The 19,957-nt window shown below is 42.7% G+C and overlaps 1 protein-coding gene across 1 annotated transcript in view; it reads right to left on the bottom strand.

Annotated features, from left to right (window-relative positions):
- WWTR1 (WW domain containing transcription regulator 1) overlaps positions 1-19,957 on the bottom strand; it is a 125,969-nt gene that overhangs the window by 17,548 nt on the left and 88,464 nt on the right. Inside the window, exon 4 of the mRNA XM_037150428.2 lies at positions 8,501-8,703. Coding sequence (XP_037006323.2) covers positions 8,501-8,703 — 203 coding nt within the window. The remainder of the gene's footprint in view (positions 1-8,500; positions 8,704-19,957) is intronic.

Below are 19,957 nucleotides of genomic sequence, written 5' to 3'. Positions count from 1 at the left end.
TTTGCTTGGGTCTTTACAAAGAGTGACCAGAGAAGAAAAACTGGATGGATGGGGCTTGGGTGAAATGTCCTATGAAGAAGCAGGGGACTGTTTAATTAGAAGAGAGACTTGAGGGGCCCACCTCATTCAAACTATTAAGAAACCATTACATGAAATCAGGAAGATCTCTGCCCCGTGAAGGACTTTCTACTTAGCAGTCCATTTGGGGGTAAAACTGGCTCTTCTCAGTTCTCTGGGGTACTGGACACTGCAATTCTCAAGCAGTTGTTAAAGATTCGACATGTCCCGGGCTTGACACGGGACATACAGTGTCCTCGGAATCAGAAAGATTGGAGTTCAAATCCCAGCTCAGTTACTCCCTAGCTATAATATCTTAGACTAAATTCTTAATCTTCCTTGATAGTTTGTTCCTCTGACTCATTTTGCTGGGCTGTTATAAAGATTAAACAGCCTGTTTATAAAGAACCTGGTACCATGAGACAGCCAACAGAATGAACACCCCATAGCGATAAATGTCTTTGGAGGCACCAGTATTAGCTAATACCTGCATATTGCTCATGATGTGCGAAGCACTGTCCTAAGCATTTTAACATACTCTTCATTTCATCCTCATGGCAGTGCAATCATCTCCATCCATATTACAGATGAGGAAACAGGCACGGAGAAATGAAGCAACTTTCCCAAGATCTGGCTCCAGAGCCTGTCCTTGTAACCGCCACACATAAAGTGGTGGAGAGAGGAAAGCCGAGGGTTGAAGTTGGCAGGCCTCAAATTTTTGGCCCTTTTCACCTACTGGCTGTGGGACTTGGACAAGTATTTCATTTCTCTGGGCCTGTTTTCCCAGCTTTGAAATGGAAATACTAACCCTCATCCTTCAGACAGTTTAGAGGAGGATTTAATGAAACAGCCTGTTTAACTCTTGAACACCGTTAACTGTTTTGAATTGGGAAAAAGACAGAGCTGCATGAATTCTATAATCCTTTTCAATGTATATGGGTGGAGCTAGTGTCCTGGGAATTCACAGCACATCGACAAAGTTATATGTTCAGATTTTAAAGGCCAGTTCAGAAAGATCTGGAAAGCTGCCTTTGGTAACCCCGGCCCTCCCCTCCTCCACCACAACTTTATTTTTTCCCTAGATCCAAGCTGGGGGTGGAAAGAGTGTGGCAAAATGAGAGCTTGAGAATCTTTCAGAATTTGTGGCGGAGACTGTGGTTGTCCATCTAGCTCCCTGAAATGAATAAAGTACATGTAGGTTTAAAAACACCCTGTCCTAGCAGCTGGGGCCAGGGTGGAGGGTGGTGGGTAAAATAGTTGGAGGGGCGAGGGATGCGAAAATGCTGATTTGTCCGTGGAAGGTGTCCCTGGAAGCAAACCCCAAACCTCCCCTCCTTCCAGCTCTACACCGCCTGCAGCTTGCCTGCGGAATCAATCAACAGAGGAGTGAGAAAGTCAACAGCAGCTGAAAGCATCCTGCAGCCCCTCTGTCCTTGGCCTAGGGCGCATCTCCACCAGCCAGCTCCTGCTCACTGGAATGTACTTCAAAGAGAAACGCATGACAATAACCTTTTCTGAGGGTGCTCTGCTTGATGTAAGTGTGTGTGGCCAGGGATTCCACACAAATGGAAGATTGAATTGTTTTAATTATAAAGGGTGGGGTGACTAGAAACAAATGAAAAAAAATAAAGACAATATTTTGAAATCCTAACATTAAAGTAGTTATTCTGGTGCAGAGAAGCTGTTCTCTCTGCCAAGACCCCAAGGGACTTCAGAGGCAGAATGCTGAATTATTTACCTTCTTTATATAAGAAAAAATTCCTGATGTAAAGTTCTTTTTAACTCTGTGCCAAAGGGTTCTAGAAATTCATTGTCATGTTTCCTGGAGCCTCCCTTTCTGAAATACCGCATCGCACACGCTCAGCTGCCCGACTGTCGCTATGAAAGAACAGTCGGAACTCCAGCACTGTAGGGAAGACATTCCTTGAGTCCGTAATTATTGTCCACGGTCTGTTTGTGGCTCTTTTAATTCAGGATGTATATAACAATCTTGTGTTATTCTATAATCTCTGTTGTTTCTTAGAATCACACTAAGGGACACATTATAATTTAGATATTCTATTACAGTCACAACATAATTCCATGACACTCTCTTCACTTAAAAAAAATAGCTGAGTGGATTTTGAAGTGGAATATTTCTTCATACTTTCATTATCTTATTAAGTTCAGAAATAAGAAGCTGGTTTTTCCTGTGTGTAAATTTCATGAACCTCCATTTTTAAAATGTGTTCAGTTGATGACATTTTCAAAAGGCTCCTTGTAAAAAGACTTCAGTTGATATTATTCCTCAACAACATGAGAACACCAGGACATTTTAGAAAATGGATTATGTCTGGGACTGGTCAGCAAATGCAGTACTTGACAGGAACTGGAACGGAAGCCCCACGGAAAAAGGAGCCCGGTCTGTCTGTTCACTGCTCTGCGTTTGGTGTCTCGATCGTCTGCTGAACGAGTGAGTGAGCGTCACCTGCCAGGCTGCTCTAGAGAGATTTATGCATTGGTGGAGTCAGAGTCAACCCTGAAACATAAATCTAGGAAAGGCTTTGCTAAAAGTTAAATTATAGCCCCTGTTCTAAAGAAAAGACTTTATGAAATAGCTACCATTTATGCTTCTGCTATGCTGTGACACTTTGTAACCTCTCTAAATAGCTATTATTCACGTGACAAAAACCAGACCTCAGAACCTTCCCCCCAAACCAGAGCTGCTACAGCCGAGTGTGTCCCTCCCCAGGGCCCTTGGTCAGGAATGGCTGTGAGCAGCTGGCCAGCTGGCCAGCCGGACCCGGTAGTGGCTTTCAAGCCCAAGAGAAATCAGTGAGTCCTGCCAAAAAATTCCTCAGTCTCCTGCCCAAACCCTCTGTCCTGTCGCTGTTGCTCTGACAACCAGAGCCCAAGCTTAGTCAGCATTTTTGTTTGACAAGCTGCATTCTCCTGTCCACTGAGCCCCAATTAAGGAAAGGATGGAGGTAAAAACAGTGCTGGATCTGCTTGGGAACAGTAATGGTTTCTCAACAATACAGCCCCTCAGGAGGGGCGAGGGGAAGCCAAGGCTTCTTCGCTTAGAGTTTTCTGGGCCCTGTGGGCTGAAAGTAAATCTTCAAGGTTAAATAAAATCATGGAGGCATAACCCCATCCCCCCGCCCCCTCGTATCCTCTGTTTATATTGAAATGAATAATATACAGGAAAAGAAATATTGTCCTCAGATAAAGCCGCGAGTCTGTTTTCTTGTCAAGGAATTGTTCTTTCAGATGGGTAAATAGGGACAGAGGAGCCTGTTTCTCAATTTCTGACCCGTTACTAAAATTTTCCATTTCACTGGGCACAGTTGCGAACATGCCCTTTGTAATACTGAGCAAATACTGTGTTGAATTTTAAGCTGTAACAGCAGGATATTCTGCAGCTATTGTAGGCATGTGTGGCTCATGTTATCTTAAAACATGGTTCACCCTGTTGTAGAAAGGATTCCTGGTAGCTTAGAAATAGATACGACCAAAGTCACAGCACAACTTCCACCGAAGAAAATAAATAAATGATGATTTCCCAATATATCGAGATAAAAAATAGTAATATGTAAATTGTTTAAAAAAACAAAGTACACACACAAATACAAAGACTGGAAAGAAATCATCATTTTCATAGTTGTTCTACCTTAGGTAAAAGGATGAGTGATTATTATGTTCTTCCTTATTTTCTGAGTATTTTAAATATTTCCTATAATATGTTTTATCTTTGTTATTATTTTTATTTACATACAGTTCTGAATTTTGACAAATACATACAGTGATGAAACAGCCACCAAAATTAAGATGTAGAACTGTGCCATGACCCCCGAAGTTCCCCAGTGCTGTCCCTCTGCAGGCAGCCCCTCCCCCCCCACACCAGCCACCACTCATCTGTTCTCTGTCCCTACTGCTCGCCTTGTCCAGATGTCATATAAATGGAATCATATACCATGTAGTTTTAGATCTGGCTTCCTTCACTTAGCAAAAATGCTTTCTTTTATCTTAATTAGAAAAAAACAAAATTATATTTTTAGTTATAGTAAAAGTTAAAAACTTCATCTTTCTACTATAAAAGAAAACTTCACAAATAAAATCCTGTTTTTTTTAATATAAAGATACCAGGAAGTACAACTTCAACTGAGATTGCTTTTTTTCTCTAAGGTTGCCATTTCTCTGATGGACCTGTGGCTGCCTCAAAGCCTTTTGGGAAATTTAGCAAAACTTAAACTCTCGCTATCGGGGACAACGGAGGAGGTCTTTCACAAAAGTTCACTCTCCACAGTGTCTGTGCTAGACGCCTGTGAACAGCAGGGGAAGATCTGCTTTCCTAACGGGGTGGCGCACTCATGGCACCCCTGCACTTGGAGCGCCGGCCATGTTCCGGGTGATTCATCAATGATCAGATACACGAAGTTCAACTCTGTGGCTGCAGCAGCCAATGGTAATTATAGAAGCCATTTTTAATGAACCTCTCTTGCTTTAGAAGATTCCTAGGGGGGATACACTAAATCTTGCTGGCCCTTGGATCCTAATTCTGTAACTATGCACCAACTTGTTGGCCAAACAGACCACCAGAAAAAAAAAGAAGCAGCATCTGATGCTCACAGTCATCGAACTCTGTGCTTGGATGAGTCTGACCTCTGCCCCGGTAATGAAAGTCAAAATGGCATTTACCTGGACCCCAGCAAGTAGGGAGTAGTTTGAATTCACCCTGCTGGCCAACAATTAAATTTAATCATATTGCTTCCTCTAATAAAATATAAGTTGCCTGAAAGCAGCCATGTCCCATTTATCATTTCCCAACTATATAAATGTTGGTTGAATAAAGAAATGGTGAGATAAAGGAATTAAAAACATGTTTCCATCATGAAATCATGGAGGTTCACTTTAGATCTGCCATCAAATGTTCCTCAAATCTATTTCATTAATATCCAGACATGATTTCAGTAGGAATGAGTGGACACTGGAGCCCTTGGCATCGTGAGGTGGACATCAGATTGTGCACTGAGGTTTTGTTCCAGGGCACGAGATCATCTGACCACATGCCTAGAGGACTAATGGCATCAAGAAAGAAGCAAGAAGAGGAAGAAGGGAGGAGGAGGAAGGGGAAAGGAGAGGAAGGTGGGGGGAGGGGGAAGGTGGGGGGAGGGGGAAGGTGGGGGGAGGGGGAAGGAGAAGAAAAGAAACAGTATTTATATAGCACATAATTTTTAAGGAACTTTCACATTTATTATATATGTAGGCATAATAAAAATGTACAGAATAGTGATGATCTCCCAAGAATTAGGGAATAAATTTATCTACTTATTAAGTTTGTCACCCTCCCTTTCTACTAGAGATGGAGCACTGGTAGTTCCCGCGATAGAATCGCATGTAGGCAGAGGCCTGCCTGCGGGGCAAGGACCCTGTGAAGAGAGGCTCTACCACTAGGGCTGCCCTTCAAGCACAAGGAGAGCTGGGCAGTTACAAACTACCGAGTGAGCCAAGGATATTCAGGCAGTTGTTGACCACCGAGGACATGGAGTGGGGCAGAATGAACACATGGAATGAACACGCAGTGTAAAGATAATCTTCAGACCTCACCAGGACCAGTCATTTCCTCCATCCCTATAACATTTCAACCAGATGCTGGAAGGTAGCTAACAGGTGAGCCAAATATCACTTTTACTGCCAATCCATTTCCCTGCCTCTGCCCTGACTTAAATGGAACTAGTGAACCAGGAAAATCACCAAAAGAAAGGAGTAGAAAAACCACCAAGATGGTAGACATAATCCACACCTGCACAATCAGGCATCTTGGCAAATGCCCCAGAAAACTCTCCTGGAACACTCCAACACCAGTTATTATATGGCTTTAAATAATATCTTTGACATTAAGGAGCAGGTTGCTTCTAGATGGGGAACAAAAGCTTCCATCATTAAAAAGCCTCTTTAGATCTCTATTCCTATATTCCATAATAAAAATAATGAGGCATGTACCATCCATCCCATCTCTTTCTCCTCCTCTTCCTCCCAACTACACACACACACACACACACACACACACACACACACCATCAAAGCTGAACTATGTGAGGCTCTGTGAGCAAATCTGGACAGCTTTTCTCTCCACTGTCCTACACAGTGGAATGCATACCATGAGGCAGCAAAATGTACCAAATTCCTCAGCCTGTAGAGATCAGCATTTAAGGAACTTGGTTGGCATTTCTGTAATATGAACCATCAATACTACATTCTCATTCAAAAGCACCCACGACGGTTGAAAGAGAAGAAACCGTCTGGGTGCTTTTCCCCACCCCCTTTCAGAAATACTTTCTGTGGGAAAGAAGGAGGTGGGGCAAGAGAGAGAAATGCAGAAAGGCGGAAACTGAGAGAGAAGCCTTCTCTGCAGAACGGTTATGGCTTTGTCTAAGAAAAAAACTTATGAAAGCTTACTTAAATATAAAACTAAGAGAAAACTTACAAATGTTACTATAACAATACTGTTTAATTGACATTATCAAAAAGAAAAATTATTCCAAATGCAATTATTATCCAAAGACAGAAAACAATCATATAATTATTTCCTGCTGAGAAACATGATTCTGTTTATCTAAAAGCAGTACAAACAACTGTTACCCTGCAATAACCATGAAACTTTTGGACATAAATCCTCACGGTAAAAGGCAACACTGCAGTTGCAGTGTAAAGCTGACCTCAAATTTAGAGGATAGTTCAAATGAACAACAAGGCACAATTCATGTTCATTTCCCTCATTTTCTTTTTTTTTTAATAGAGATTTTATTTATTTACTTTCAGAGAGAGGGGAGGAGAGGGAGAAAGAGAGGGAAAGAAACATCATTGTACAAGAGATGTATCAAGCGGTTGCCTCTCACACCCCCCCCCCAACCAAGCATCTGGCCCACAACCCAGGCATGTGCCCTGACTGGGAATCAAACCCACGACCTTTCAGTTCACAGGTTGGCAGCCAGCCCTCTGAGCCACACCAGCCGATGCTATTTCTTTCTTTTTCAAAGGCTCTGTGTAAGGACTTATTTTAATTCACCATGTTTTTCAAACCTCACATAACATAGATATTTTATGTCTTAGAATGTATTTGATGAGAAATACATTATTCATTTATGGTAAGTCAATGAATTTTTTTACAGTATCAGCTGTAATTTAAAGAAAAAAATTAGTATTTACCTTAACACCCCTACTCCCTGCAAGAGCTAGTGAAAGGAAGCTACCCTGTATCTGCCTTCATGGGAGTTATAAAGCCAAGTCTGAAGAATTAGAATAAACTGAAGCTTTCCTCCCCAAAATGTAGATGGCAAAATTTACGAGACCCCAAAACCTTATGTTACCTTCATTTTGCAACTCAGAAGCAAGACTTCTGCTCTTGCATATACCAAGCTTCAGAAGCAGGGAAAAAACTGGGTTCCCTTAGGGATTCTCTGTATTCAGTTTTTGAGGTATAGCCCTGAGCCCAATCCACAGATCAACGTTCTGTTGACTAATTGAATGAATGGATACATGCTGTCTGACATAGAGATTCCCAATCAACAACCAGGCAATTTTGCAGACCACTCTCCCAGTCCACATGCAAACCATTCTCCTTTTTCACTCTCCCTCAATTTTCCCTCTTTTTCATGATCTACGGCAAATCGAGTATGTTTGCAAATTGTTTGTCATTTCCTCCACAGAACACCCCCTCCACTATCTGTTCTGTCTGGGGCAGTGGAGTGGGAAGCTCTGACTGTTTTGATCAAGAGAATTCAGCAGAAGTGACTCTGTGACAGTTTCCAGAGCCAGGCCCTAAAGCACTGGCAGTTCCATTTTTCTGTCTCTCGGAACATTCTCTCAGGGAGGCCCACGCTGCTGTGCAATATGTCCCGTTACTCTGAGATCGCCACGCTAGACATGCCATATGTAGATGTTCCAGGTTTTAGTCCCCGCTGAGCCCACTCTCCCAGCTATCCTGACCACGGGGCCACATACTAAGTAAAGCCATCTTGGACCCTCCAGACCAGCCTGCCCACCAGCTAAATACCACTAAGTGACCCCGGTCAGCACTATGTAGAGCAAAAGAACAGTCCAGCTGAGCCCCGCCCACATTCCAGACCCTGCAAAGTATATGATATAATAATATGGCTATTGTTTTAAGTTACTACATTTCAGCAAAATTTGTTACACAGCAATAGATAACTGGAACATAGTTTTTCTCTCCTTCTAAAGACTAGCAGTAGCAGCCAAAGGCAGCATGTTGGTATAGCTAGTCCTTGTATTAGCTCTGTATAAGACAGTACAGGCAGAAAGTCTGGAAGAAGAAACTGGCTCCTTCTCATGAGGTTTGAAGCAGGGCTTTGGGCCTATAATGCTTCTAGAGAAAGATTTATCTATCCAATAGCTTTGGCAACAAAGGGCACAAACCCCCTGCAGGCACCGTGAAAGGCCTTACCTGCCTCATGAGCTCCTCTTGGCGCATTCTAATCCTCTCTCTCTCCATCTGGATCCTCTGAAGCCGAAGCTTCTGCTGGTGCTGCTGCTGAGTGGTCAGCGCATTAGGCATACTCATGAGCCCTGCTGGCGGGTTCTGAGTAGGGTGGTTCTGCTGGCTCAGGGAACTGGGTGCCATTTGCTGCTGGTGTTGGTGATTCATCACTATGGGAGGGAAGAACATTAGGGAGATTAATGCCAAGGGCCTACAGGAATCCATTAGAATGTTTTGTGCTTCGGAGCATAGATTCCTGAGATTCCTCCCAAAGTTCCTTCCTGTTAATCAATATTGTTTAAGTAATCACTGCCTTGATTCAATTCATGGACACTCAGATACTAGCCTCACTCCGGACTCATTTAGTTTCATCTTTTGTGTCCTGTAAAAACGTTTTTTCATACCTTCCCTGTGTCTAGAGTGCATTTGAGAAGCCTTTGAAAGAACACAGTGGTCAAAAGTAAATTCTGCAAAGGCGACCACGACGTATGAGATAATTTCACCGGGACACGTGGGTATGTGTGTGCTTTGTCAGGCAACCATGGGTCTGCTGAGGGCAGAGCTGAGGAGGGATGTGGTCATCAGTACATGTTGGGTATATAATATCTAGGGTGAGGGAGGGAACTCATAAACAACATGTAAAACACAGCACCTAGACCAGGGACATACATTATAACCAGGACCCCATTGATGCTTTAATAAAAAGGGTGCTCCAAAGAAGTAAGAGCTAAGCTCAGGAACAAATAAATGATTGAGGAAAAAATGTTTTCATTTTTGCAAAGAGAAAAATTTGTGATAAAGAAATTACATATCAAGGTTAACCATGTTTGTGACTGGATAAAGGCACTAGAAGTGTTTTAAACTTTTTAAGGATTTTCTGTTTGTCTGCATTCATCAACATTTTATATTTTAGCATCTTGTACTTCACATTAGAAAATGATTTAAAAATCCTCTAATAAATTCTGTAAGTGGCATTCTCACCAAAAAAAAAAAAAAAAGTATTTTAAAATGTGCTAGTTTTTCTCAAAACAGTTTACCAGTCAAATTTGCTTAACTTCTGCCTGGGCTGTATCCCATAATAATGAAAACCATGCTTTTTAGTCTATTTGTTCTTAGGTCAGAGCCAAAGACAGTAACTTCACTCACATATACACACACAATGAAAATTGTTTATAGAAAAATTGGTTTCCCTAAGGAACAATTAATTTCATGGTGGCACTTTCTCTAGCTAGGGGAGAGGGGTAAACTACTCTTCTTTTTTTCTTTAAAGAATAGTCTTTAATAATTTTTTTTCTTAATTGAGTGACTTTTACAGAGAGAGAAAGTGAGAGAGAGAGAGAGAGAGAGAGAGAGAACCATCAATTTGCTGTTCTTCCCATTCCTGCATTCATTGGTTGACTTTTGTATGTTCCCTTACTGGGAATGGAACCTGAAACCTTGGTGTTTTGGGACAATGCTCTAACTGAGCTACCAGGCTAGGACTGAACCATTCTTTTTAAAATTTTGGTTTATTTGTTTTTCGAGACAGGAGAAGTAAGGGAGAGAAACATTGATCAGCTGCCTGTCAGATGCACCCCAGCTGGGGACTGGGCCTGCAACCCAAGCATGTGTCCTGACCAGGAATTGAACTGGTGACCTTACGTTTCTCAGGATGACACTCAACCAACTGAGCCACACTGGTCAGGGTGGACACCATTCTTTTTTTTTAAATGTATTGATACACTCACTCAAATCTTTGCTGCGTTCCCACAGTGTTCCAGGCACTGGGCTTGCAGTTGGAATAAACAGCTCCTGCCCTCACAGGAGCCAATGTGCTGCTGGAAGGAATGCGTGAAGAAACCAGGTGGGGTCTTATGTGTGGCTGTGGAACTTTAGAATGCTAGGTTTTGTAAGGAACCTTGGAGGTTATCTAGTCCATCCCTTCATGGACTGGAAGAGAAGACAAACCCAGAGAGGTGAAGAAATGTGCTCTAATTAGTGGCAGGTAGAACTAGGACCAAAGTTGCCTCCTGAGACCGGGTCTACCTGCTTTTTCAACTGTCCTTGGCTGCCCTCTGCCGCACCTTAGACTGAAGAACAGGAGCAATTGCTCCAACTGAGAGCAACCCTTTAAACACGGTCTGCCTTTGATAGCAAGGAAGTACCACGTAGACAGCAGGTCATCAAAAATGGACCCTAGGCCCAAACGCTGTCCAGGTTACAAACAGGAAGTTTTCAAGGAGGGTTTAGATAGACTGACAACTCTCTGCTCGGTAACGAGCTACTGCAGAGGGAGGTCAGAATATGTGGAACAGTCTGCCTCAACCGTTTAGGTCTCCCTTCCTGAATTCAGCCCACCGCAACAGATGCTCACCTCCTGACGCCATCTCTGGCACACCGAGGCTCAGCATAGAATGTGATGGATGAATAAAAGCACCTGGGCATTTCTCATGTTCTTAAGGGATGCCAAAAAGACCCACAATGAGTGTTCCATTCTCACAGCTTATTAAGGCACAATTTCAACCTCTATTGGAAGGGCCGAGTAGGAGGCCAGGGACCGTGCAAGGGGCAAATGTGCTCTTAAAGGCGGAGTCAAGGAGGACAAAGTGCAGACATCCAGGAGGGAGCAGCTCGTTAGACCTCTTGCAGGCCAAGGGGATGGGGATTATTTCCAGGGACCACCGTTTCTGAGCCTCCTGAACAATGATGTTCCTTTTTTTTCCTGATATAATTAGCAACAACAACAACAACAAATGCCCAGTTGTGTCTATAAGGGCAATATGTAAATTGATATTTCCAATACCAGAAACCCTCGAGTTAGGAAAAAGGAGCTTGGAAAGGTTAGTTTTTTTGTTGGTCGTTTGGAGGTTATGAACTCTGTTAATTTTTATAACTCAGATACATTGAAAAGTGTTTAAAAATGACCCAAGTCTGGTAACTTATTGACGTGACAAATAAACAGGAGCAAGAAAACCTTCAGCGGCTGGCTTGGGAAGACTGCCGTCAGTGTACAAAAGCCTGCACTGGGTTTGCTCACAGCAGACTCTGTCACTGGTTTCCACATGGTAACCAGACACTGCCGGCAGACTTGATTGATGTCCACGTCCTTATCTGGGGGAGTGTAAGACTTGGAGAAGAGCTCTTCCAAAACCGCACCCTTGCTAGTCTTCAAAACCCCAGCCCTGACACAGCTGTCCACAAAGGGGAAAGATGAAGATGCTGCTTTCTTCCACTTAATTTAGATTTGACCATACAGACTAAACATCTCCAGTTACTAACTGTAGAGACTGAAAAAGAGTGGAACTTAGACAACGGCTTGGTTTTTAAAGCAAGGCACACACAAAAACAAGTAAGTCTTTATGAAGATATTCACTGTGGTAGAGTACATAATAGCAAAGACTAAAAATGCCCACCGGTGGCAGATGAGGATGCAGGCACTGAGAGGAACTCTGTGTTAACTGCTGCAGAGAACAAGGGAGTTCTGCAGGCACGTTTAGGGCACAATCTCTAAGAAATGTTGTTCAGAGAGGGAAACATTTGAGGGAGAGCACTATCTATGAGCATGCTCCTGTCTGCAGTTAGAAGAGGGGGGCTTTATTAAACACATACAGCAACTCTCGGTAGAAGGACACACAAGAAACCAGTTACAGTGGTGCCTCTGCAGAGGAAACTGGGGGTCGGGGATGGGAGGAGATCTTCCTCTGCCTCCTCTGCACTGTTGGAACTTTTCCTATGCACACATGTTACTTATGTAAAACAAACAAAACGTAAAAGTAAAAAATCTAAAACAAAATGCTCCTGTATGCATCAAATTCAGTAATTTCCTGGTGGAGTGAGAGGAGGCCATCTCAAAATTATTTTTAAAATAAATAGGGCGTAAAATATAACCAAGGTCCTCAAAGCTGAGAGCCCGCCTGATGCGATGCCTCCTGGTGCAGGTGAGGAAATCAACAGCCAGAGAAAGAGGGTTGAGCCAGGACACCTGGTTTCCAGGTGTCGACCATGGCGACCTGGCGACCTGGATCATGATTAGACCTGGCACTCTGTTCTCTGTAGTTGCTTCACTTTGAACTGTTACTGAACCTCCTCTGAGACTGGAGCCGGTGAACTTCACTGAGAGTTGGGGCTCTCTTTAAAGCCACTGCCTCTGTTAGCTGCTCAGAGACAACAGGGACAGAGGAGGCCCAGGGAAGAGATAAGCAGAGGAGGCCTACATGAAAAGGTCAAATATCTAAGTTTATGATGAACAAAATACAACTTGGGAAAATATTTCAGAATACTTTAGGGAGAGAACAAGAGCTCATTTAAGAAAAAAAAAATGGGGAGGGGGCAGAGTATCCCAAATGCAGCATCTGAGGCCAAACCAGTTAAGGGCAGACTGCCATTAAATGCCTCAGAAAGGCTACAGACCTCGTCAGTTCTAGACTTTTGCCAGTCCCCACACAAAGGAATAACCCAAACAAGATCTCTCCATCGAAGCAGGAATGCATCAAATCTAAAGCAGAGACAATTTTTTTCTTTCCAAAACAGTCAGAATTTCAATTTAAATCCACATTTCTCTCTTTCATTGTTTTCATCTCCTTCTCCATTTTGTTTCTTTTTTCCTTCAATACGTGGCTTTCTGTTCTGTGCTTGGAAATCAATATAACCATGCTCTGCAGATACGTGACCAGAAACATTTCATTGTTATTATTTAATATAATGAAACATGAAAAGAAGCTCCGCAGCATCTGAGATATAAACAGTCTTTTGATTCAGTGATTGTGTCCTTGTGAAGCAGTCAACATGGGAATGGGGTATGGCAGGGCTGGGCTGACTATACTGGACAGGACCCTCTGGTTAATGCTGCCTGGGACAAGGTACACTGACACACCTTCTAACATGTCCCAGCAACACACTTGGTCAATTCATCTAAAAGCCCCAAGTCGTGTGGCTCAGTTGGGTGAACGTCATCCTGCAAAGCCAAAGGTCACCGGTTTGATTCCCAGTCAGGGCATATATATGCCTGGGTTGTGGGTTCGGTCCCCAGTTGGGCATTGTACAAGAGGCAAGCAATCCATGTTTCTCTCTCACATTGACATTTCTCTCCCTCTCTTTCTCCCTCCCTCCCCTTTGCTCTAAAATAAATAAATAAGTAAAATCTTTAAAAACCCCAAGAGTAGGCTCAAGGCCAGGAAAGTCCCTGGACTCAGTTCTAAGCCTACACATCATTTGCCATATAAGAAGCACACCTGGGAAAGGGAAAGGCTTCACGGCAGGACGTTTGCCTGTTGCCGCACCAGGGAACACAGGGCAGCAGCTCACAAAGTGCTTGGGCAGCTTCCCCAAGGCAGGAGCTGCAGACGGCGAGGAGGCCAGCCTCCTAGAATGTTTGACGGATGTCTTTTTGACCTTTTGGGCTTGCTTTTCTGTGTCCTCAGTGTGCCCATGTGTGAGCGCGCACACACACACACACACACACACACACACACACGGAGCCAAGTGAAGAAAACAAAAAGTTAGGCTCAAGTACAGAACCTATCGTGGGCCCGCATGGGGCTGGCTATGTGGGCTATGGAAAAGACACCCTGTGTGCCAATGGCCAGAAGCCACACCTAAGCCCTAGAAAGACCAAAATGGTTTTCTCTTCAGTCCTTCCTCCCAATTCATGTGAGTCTTGGGATGGAGAAAAAAAAGTTCTCATCACACACACGAAAAAATGTTTGTAACTATGTGTGGTGATAGGTGTTAACTAGAATTATTGTAGTGATCCTTATATAATATATACAAATATTGAATTATGTTATACACCTGAAACTAATTAGTTATCTGTCAATTACATCTCACCTGAAAAGTAAATGAAATTGAAATCATAATAATGTATTGAGATTGGTTCATTAGTCATAACAAATTGGCATACTAATGTAAGACGTTCATAATATGGGAAATTGGATGAGAGGATATATAGGAACTTGACCTTGTCAATTCTTCTATAAATCTAAAACTGTTCTTAAAATACAGTGTGTGCGTGTGGGGGGTAAACATGTCTTCAATAACTATCAGGACCACACTGAGCACTGTCTCTTCCACACACACTTATAGTCAGTTTTCATGGGGTGTATAAAGTGGGTAATTACTCAGAAGAAAACATGGTTTATACTTATGTTATATGGGAGTAAGTAGATGTTAAGTTAAAATTTAAAAAAAGAATAGCTGCTTCCAGCAGTGTCCCATGGTCAAATAAGATTGGGAGATGTTTAAACAAAGTTAAACATCTTAAAAAGAGCTTATTTTACTGTAGAATTTCTCAGAGCCTTTGATGTACTGACACTGAGAGTGTCCAAGAGAAAGATACAGAACGTGGCACTTCTCAAACCTGAAAGGCTGGTGTTGTTCTGAGTAGGAACCCTGGAAAACATTGGTTCACTTTGACCTAACAGATGCCTTGGCAGTACTGCATTATAAACTGTATTGAAAATGAATTAATATTTGTTAAGCTCCTACTATGTGCCAACCTCTTTAAAGCCAACTAAGAAGCTGCGTAAGATGTGGAGCCAGAGAAGAAAACATGGCAACCTGTGGGTGTTGAACAAAGTGACTTCATGTGTTTAGAATTATGACTGCTGTTCAAGATACAAACGAAAACACAGCAAAACAAGACACAGGGAGAACAAGCATTTTATGAAAGACTGAAAGAACATCTGCTGAAATTCTCCATAGTAAATGCCAATTTAATGGGAAAATTTCAAAGATGAATTAACCTGTATACCAGTTTTCACAGGTGGTGAACAGAACCTTGCTAAAATAACTGTAGCCCCATATATTCACAATAAGCTATCTTTTAAATTTAGTTGGGACTTTTTTACTTGCTTTCTATGACAAAAGGACATTAACTCTTCCAAACAATCCTATCATCATCCCTTAAGAGTGTGAAGGCTGACATTGTTTGAAAACCTGGTTGCAACTTCCTCAAAATAGGTGAATATGCAGCATTCAAGTACCACCTTTTTTGAAATAGCTGAGAATACACAATATTCAAGTAATATTGAGTATTGAGTAACTGGGTAACATGCTTGACTTGGGATCTGGAAAACCAGATGGAACAGGTGTTTAATTCAGTTTGGTGTTTGGGCTAATAAATTTATATAAATTGCATCAGAAACTTTATGAGAGGGGAGTATAAGAGCTCCTGAATCCTGGACTAGGGAGCTAAAAGCTTAACCATCACTTCATTCTCTGCCGTAAGTCTGCAAATGCTAAAACTGAGGTCTGTCACAGTGGACTGAGAGGTCTCCTGAGACACAGCACTCTCAGTGCTAAAGCTGGGACTGCCCGAGCAAATGGACTATTGGTCACCCTAGGCCTGTGACCATCCACTGCCCCAGAGCTGGCTCATGGCAGCAGAACCTGTTTCCTGTTCCCACCCAAATGTGTTCCCTGACTAAGAGAACCAGCACCAGCCAACCTGAAATAACCACTTGATATACAGAACCACAGCCACTCTGTCCAGATTAGCTGTCCGTGTGTGCTTCCATGGATTACAACCAGCTAGTTGCCTTTTTGTACCCACGTTACTTGAAAATCAGAGAGGCAACATTATTCCTCCACTGAAATTGAAGGAAATCAAGCAGTATTTATGACATTGCATTGCACTGACTTGTAAACATGTACTTGGTTAAGTCTGCAAGTCAGGGAATCTTTCCTGCTGGATTCCTGATTGAGCCATCAGCACTTAAGCACTTTAAGAAACACTGAACTATTCTCTTCTCGTGATCTGAACTAACTCATCTTCCTGACGGCTGAATTTCTGCTCTTTATAACTAAGTCCTGGGAAGGAGCCAAGTGTCCCCTTACTGCTCGGAACCAACCTCAGTGATATGGATCTTCCTTATAAACATAGAACAAAAAACAATTTAGTGCACTTGTATGCTGGTTCCATGTGGACCTGGCACCTCTTTTACAAGATGGCAGCTGAGGAGTCTACGGCACTCACCATGGCCAACGAAAAGCCCAAGGAGAGTCAAGACTGAGAACAAGGATCAGATTAATTTGAAGGTGGCAGGGTGGTTCTGTGGTGCAGTTTAAGATTGAGAGGCATACACCACTGGTAAACTAATGAAAGCCTATTGGAAACAACAGGGTTTGTCAATGAGGCAGATCAGATTCTGATGAGACGGGCAGCCAATCAATGGACACACACACCTGCACAGTTGGAAATGGAGCTTGAAGATACAATCGGTATGTTTCGGCAGCAGATGGGAGGGGGCTACGAAACAGGGAACCTGCCACTTTACTCCAGAACTCTGCTCCTTCAGACCAAGAAGGCATTCTCACTTAAAAACCTGCAGTTTGGTTCCACCACGTCCTGACTACTACAGTATAGTTTTCTCCATTCTTTCATTTTACCCTTCCACTAAGTGCATGAAGCAATTGATGTATGTGCATGAGCACTTGCATTTTTAAAAATTAAATGGCCAATTATATGGTTTGATTGGCATCAAATGGAGATGGGATGAGGAAAAATATTGGGTCTGTGAAAACGCCCCTCCTTTCTCCGTCAGTGGCATGCTCATTCAGCTCTTTATACTCTAGTACATTATTTTGCTCTCACTGTTTAACAACAACAACAAAAACATAAAAATTCTTGAATACCTTGTTTGATTGGAGAATTTTAATGTTTTTCATTTATCATTGTAAAACCAGACAATTTTATAACTTTTCTGTACCTAGTTGTCACGTGTAGAACAATCTGTCTTTAAGTAGGAATTACTGTAAAAAAGAAAAAAGAATGGTAGTTTTCCCTTCAAGTCAAGCATCCTGTTTAAATAGAGTTCTTATTTAAAATGAAAATAATAATAACAACAATAACTTAGTGTACTTCAAATTTGACTTGCTAAGGCACACAGTATGTATTAAATACATTCTGCCTGAACTTAGCATCAGAGTTTATGAGTCAGAAATTAGTAGTAAAATACCAGTTTTATTTATAAGATGATGATCATCACAGGCATTCCAGAACAAAGTGGAAATCTCTTCCCACTCCTACAACACAAACACAAGTCTTTTTCTCCTGAGGAATGCATTTTAACCATTACTCCCATAATTTTTAAGTGGATATTTAATGAATACTGAGAATTTTTGTTGCTGTTTTCTCTGTATGTCCACAGCACATTCCCTGCTCAGCACCCATTTCATTTTGCTATTTTATCATTCGTGATCAGTAAACCCACTCTCCCCACCAGACTCGTTGTAGGTGGGGCGGAGCATTCATCCGACATTGTGCCTCACCCTAGAAGTTAAGGCTGGCAGGGGCCTTGGTCCATTAGACCAAGGTTCTCAAACTTTTCTTTAGCAGTAGGACCTTTCTCCAGAGCTCCACACATGGCATGAAGCAGAAGCAAGCCTCAAGTGCAAGGATTCCTTCAAAGCACGGCTGGGGCCTGCACTGGTGCCGGTGGGCAGGTGAGAGCACTCAGTGGCAGCACCTTGGATGGTCTTCACTAAGTGCTCTTGGTCTTGCTTTCACTACTGGTGTTGTCAACTCTGCATCACAAAATGTGAAACAAGACACCGCTTTTAGAGACTCTGGTACTAACTCAGCTTTGCTCCTTCTGCTCACATATCCCTGACACCCTGCCAAGGGACCTTGAGACACAATTTAAAACCAATGATTTAGGCCAATTCACTCATTTTAGAAATGAAAAAACTTGGAAGGTTAAGTGACTCAGCACAAATCACAGGCATAGACTGACAAACCCATGAGGCCCAGAGTTATGTGCTAGAATGCCCTGGCTGGTGTCGGCTGTGCTGGACACCAATGGCTCCCCTGACCTGTCCAACCTCAGTAATCAAAACCACTTACTGAGTTAAATTGGGTGGCAAGAAGTATTTCCTTTTCCCTGTGTCATAAAAAAGCCCAATGCAGATTAATGTAATTCACTTATTTACTACTATAAAATGATGAAATCGACATGGATCACATGTTATGATGGCAACCTGTTTGCGTCATCTGGTTTTACAGAATATGGCATAAGGCATTCTTTTCGGTTCTTTTAAAAAACAGAAGAAGACAAAATCAGATAACTCTGACAAGTTAGGTTTCATAATTCAAGAAGGTTTAAACAAGAAGAGGTGCTTGCAGGAAGTAATGCTATGCCTGCAACAGAAAGAGGCCAAAGCACACAGGTGTCCATCGTTTCTGACACACAGGCGGACCCAGCCACCAAACTTCAAAGGTGCTTCAGAGTTGAGAGTGCCCGAGTGCAGCTACGGGTCTTTTCCTCTCTGCTGATGGGCCGTACATGGCTTAGCTCATGCGGACTGGCCCCTGTCAGGTGTCACGCAGCCCTGTCTGATGGGAAACATATGTCTACAGAGGTAGAAAGAAACCCAGGCACAGACCAGCCCTGACTCAGTCACGATACAATGAAGGGAAAAAGGACTGCAGACGCGTCTCTCGCCCTCGTTGTGTCTCTCTTAGGTCCTGCCAACAATGAGCTGCTTGTTTCTCCTATTTCCCAGAAACAGCGTTAGCAGTCCAACAAGGTCAGCAAAAAAAGAGCAGCTTTTCACTTCATGGTGCATTTGGTTCCAAAAATCTGTAAAGTATTAAACCAAGAAGTTGTACTATCCCAACTTCACACTAAGCCCTTTCTTCCAATTCAGGGTGAGAAACGCTGTAAGGAAATTTCTCACCGGCTCGGTTGATAAGGCCCAGACCCCCAGGATACATGTGCATTCAGCCCACTTTCCCAGCCTCACGGTTTCAAGCCTTCGAATCACTTCCAGGTGCCCCCAAACTCGACAGGTGGACCTTCGGTTTCCCAGATGCCCCCAGCTCTTCAGGTTTTAGACTTATAACCCCAGTTGCATTTACTGCACAGGGACCTTGAATTTTTAGAATAGGAAACGAGTTTCCCACTTGCCACCCTGTCTGCTCATCCGACGAGCGATGTGGCCAACATACCAGTGGTGCAAGTACCCGGCGATTCTGCTCTCCTAGGTGTTATGATGTGAGTACCGATAGCACGGGGTTTTATGTCACCCTAGCAAATGCACTACCTAAAATGTATATTTTATTTGCGTTTAAAGGAGTTAGACATCAGTCGTCATCACAGTCATATTTCCAGAACTTGCTAGGGAAAAAAATCTGATCTTTCTGGCATGTGGATTTCTTCTGGATCATTTTGGTGTAAAGGAATCACATTTCTTTCACTGAAACCAGTACCAGAATGTGCTACTCAGATTCAATCTGACTTCAAGGATATATCTCCAGATTTATCATCAATGGCTTGTGGCAGGAAGCACATTGATGAAGCTAGTGAATTTAGGTAAATAATGACCTAACTTGGAAAAAAGAGGAAATTGAGTTTCACTGTGCTGCTTCACAAAGTTATCTTTGTGTCTTTGAATTTAATGCCACGGCCTGGCAACAGCAGCAAAACCAAAACTGTTTTATCTCCAGAC

The sequence above is a fragment of the Artibeus jamaicensis genome, unplaced genomic scaffold, assembly GCF_021234435.1.
Source record: "Artibeus jamaicensis isolate MK-2021 breed Jamaican fruit bat unplaced genomic scaffold, CSHL_Jam_final contig_466, whole genome shotgun sequence".
Lineage (NCBI taxonomy): Eukaryota > Metazoa > Chordata > Mammalia > Chiroptera > Phyllostomidae > Artibeus > Artibeus jamaicensis.
The sequence above is the reverse complement of the archived record's forward strand: the minus strand, read 5'-3'. Positions and strand labels throughout refer to the sequence as shown.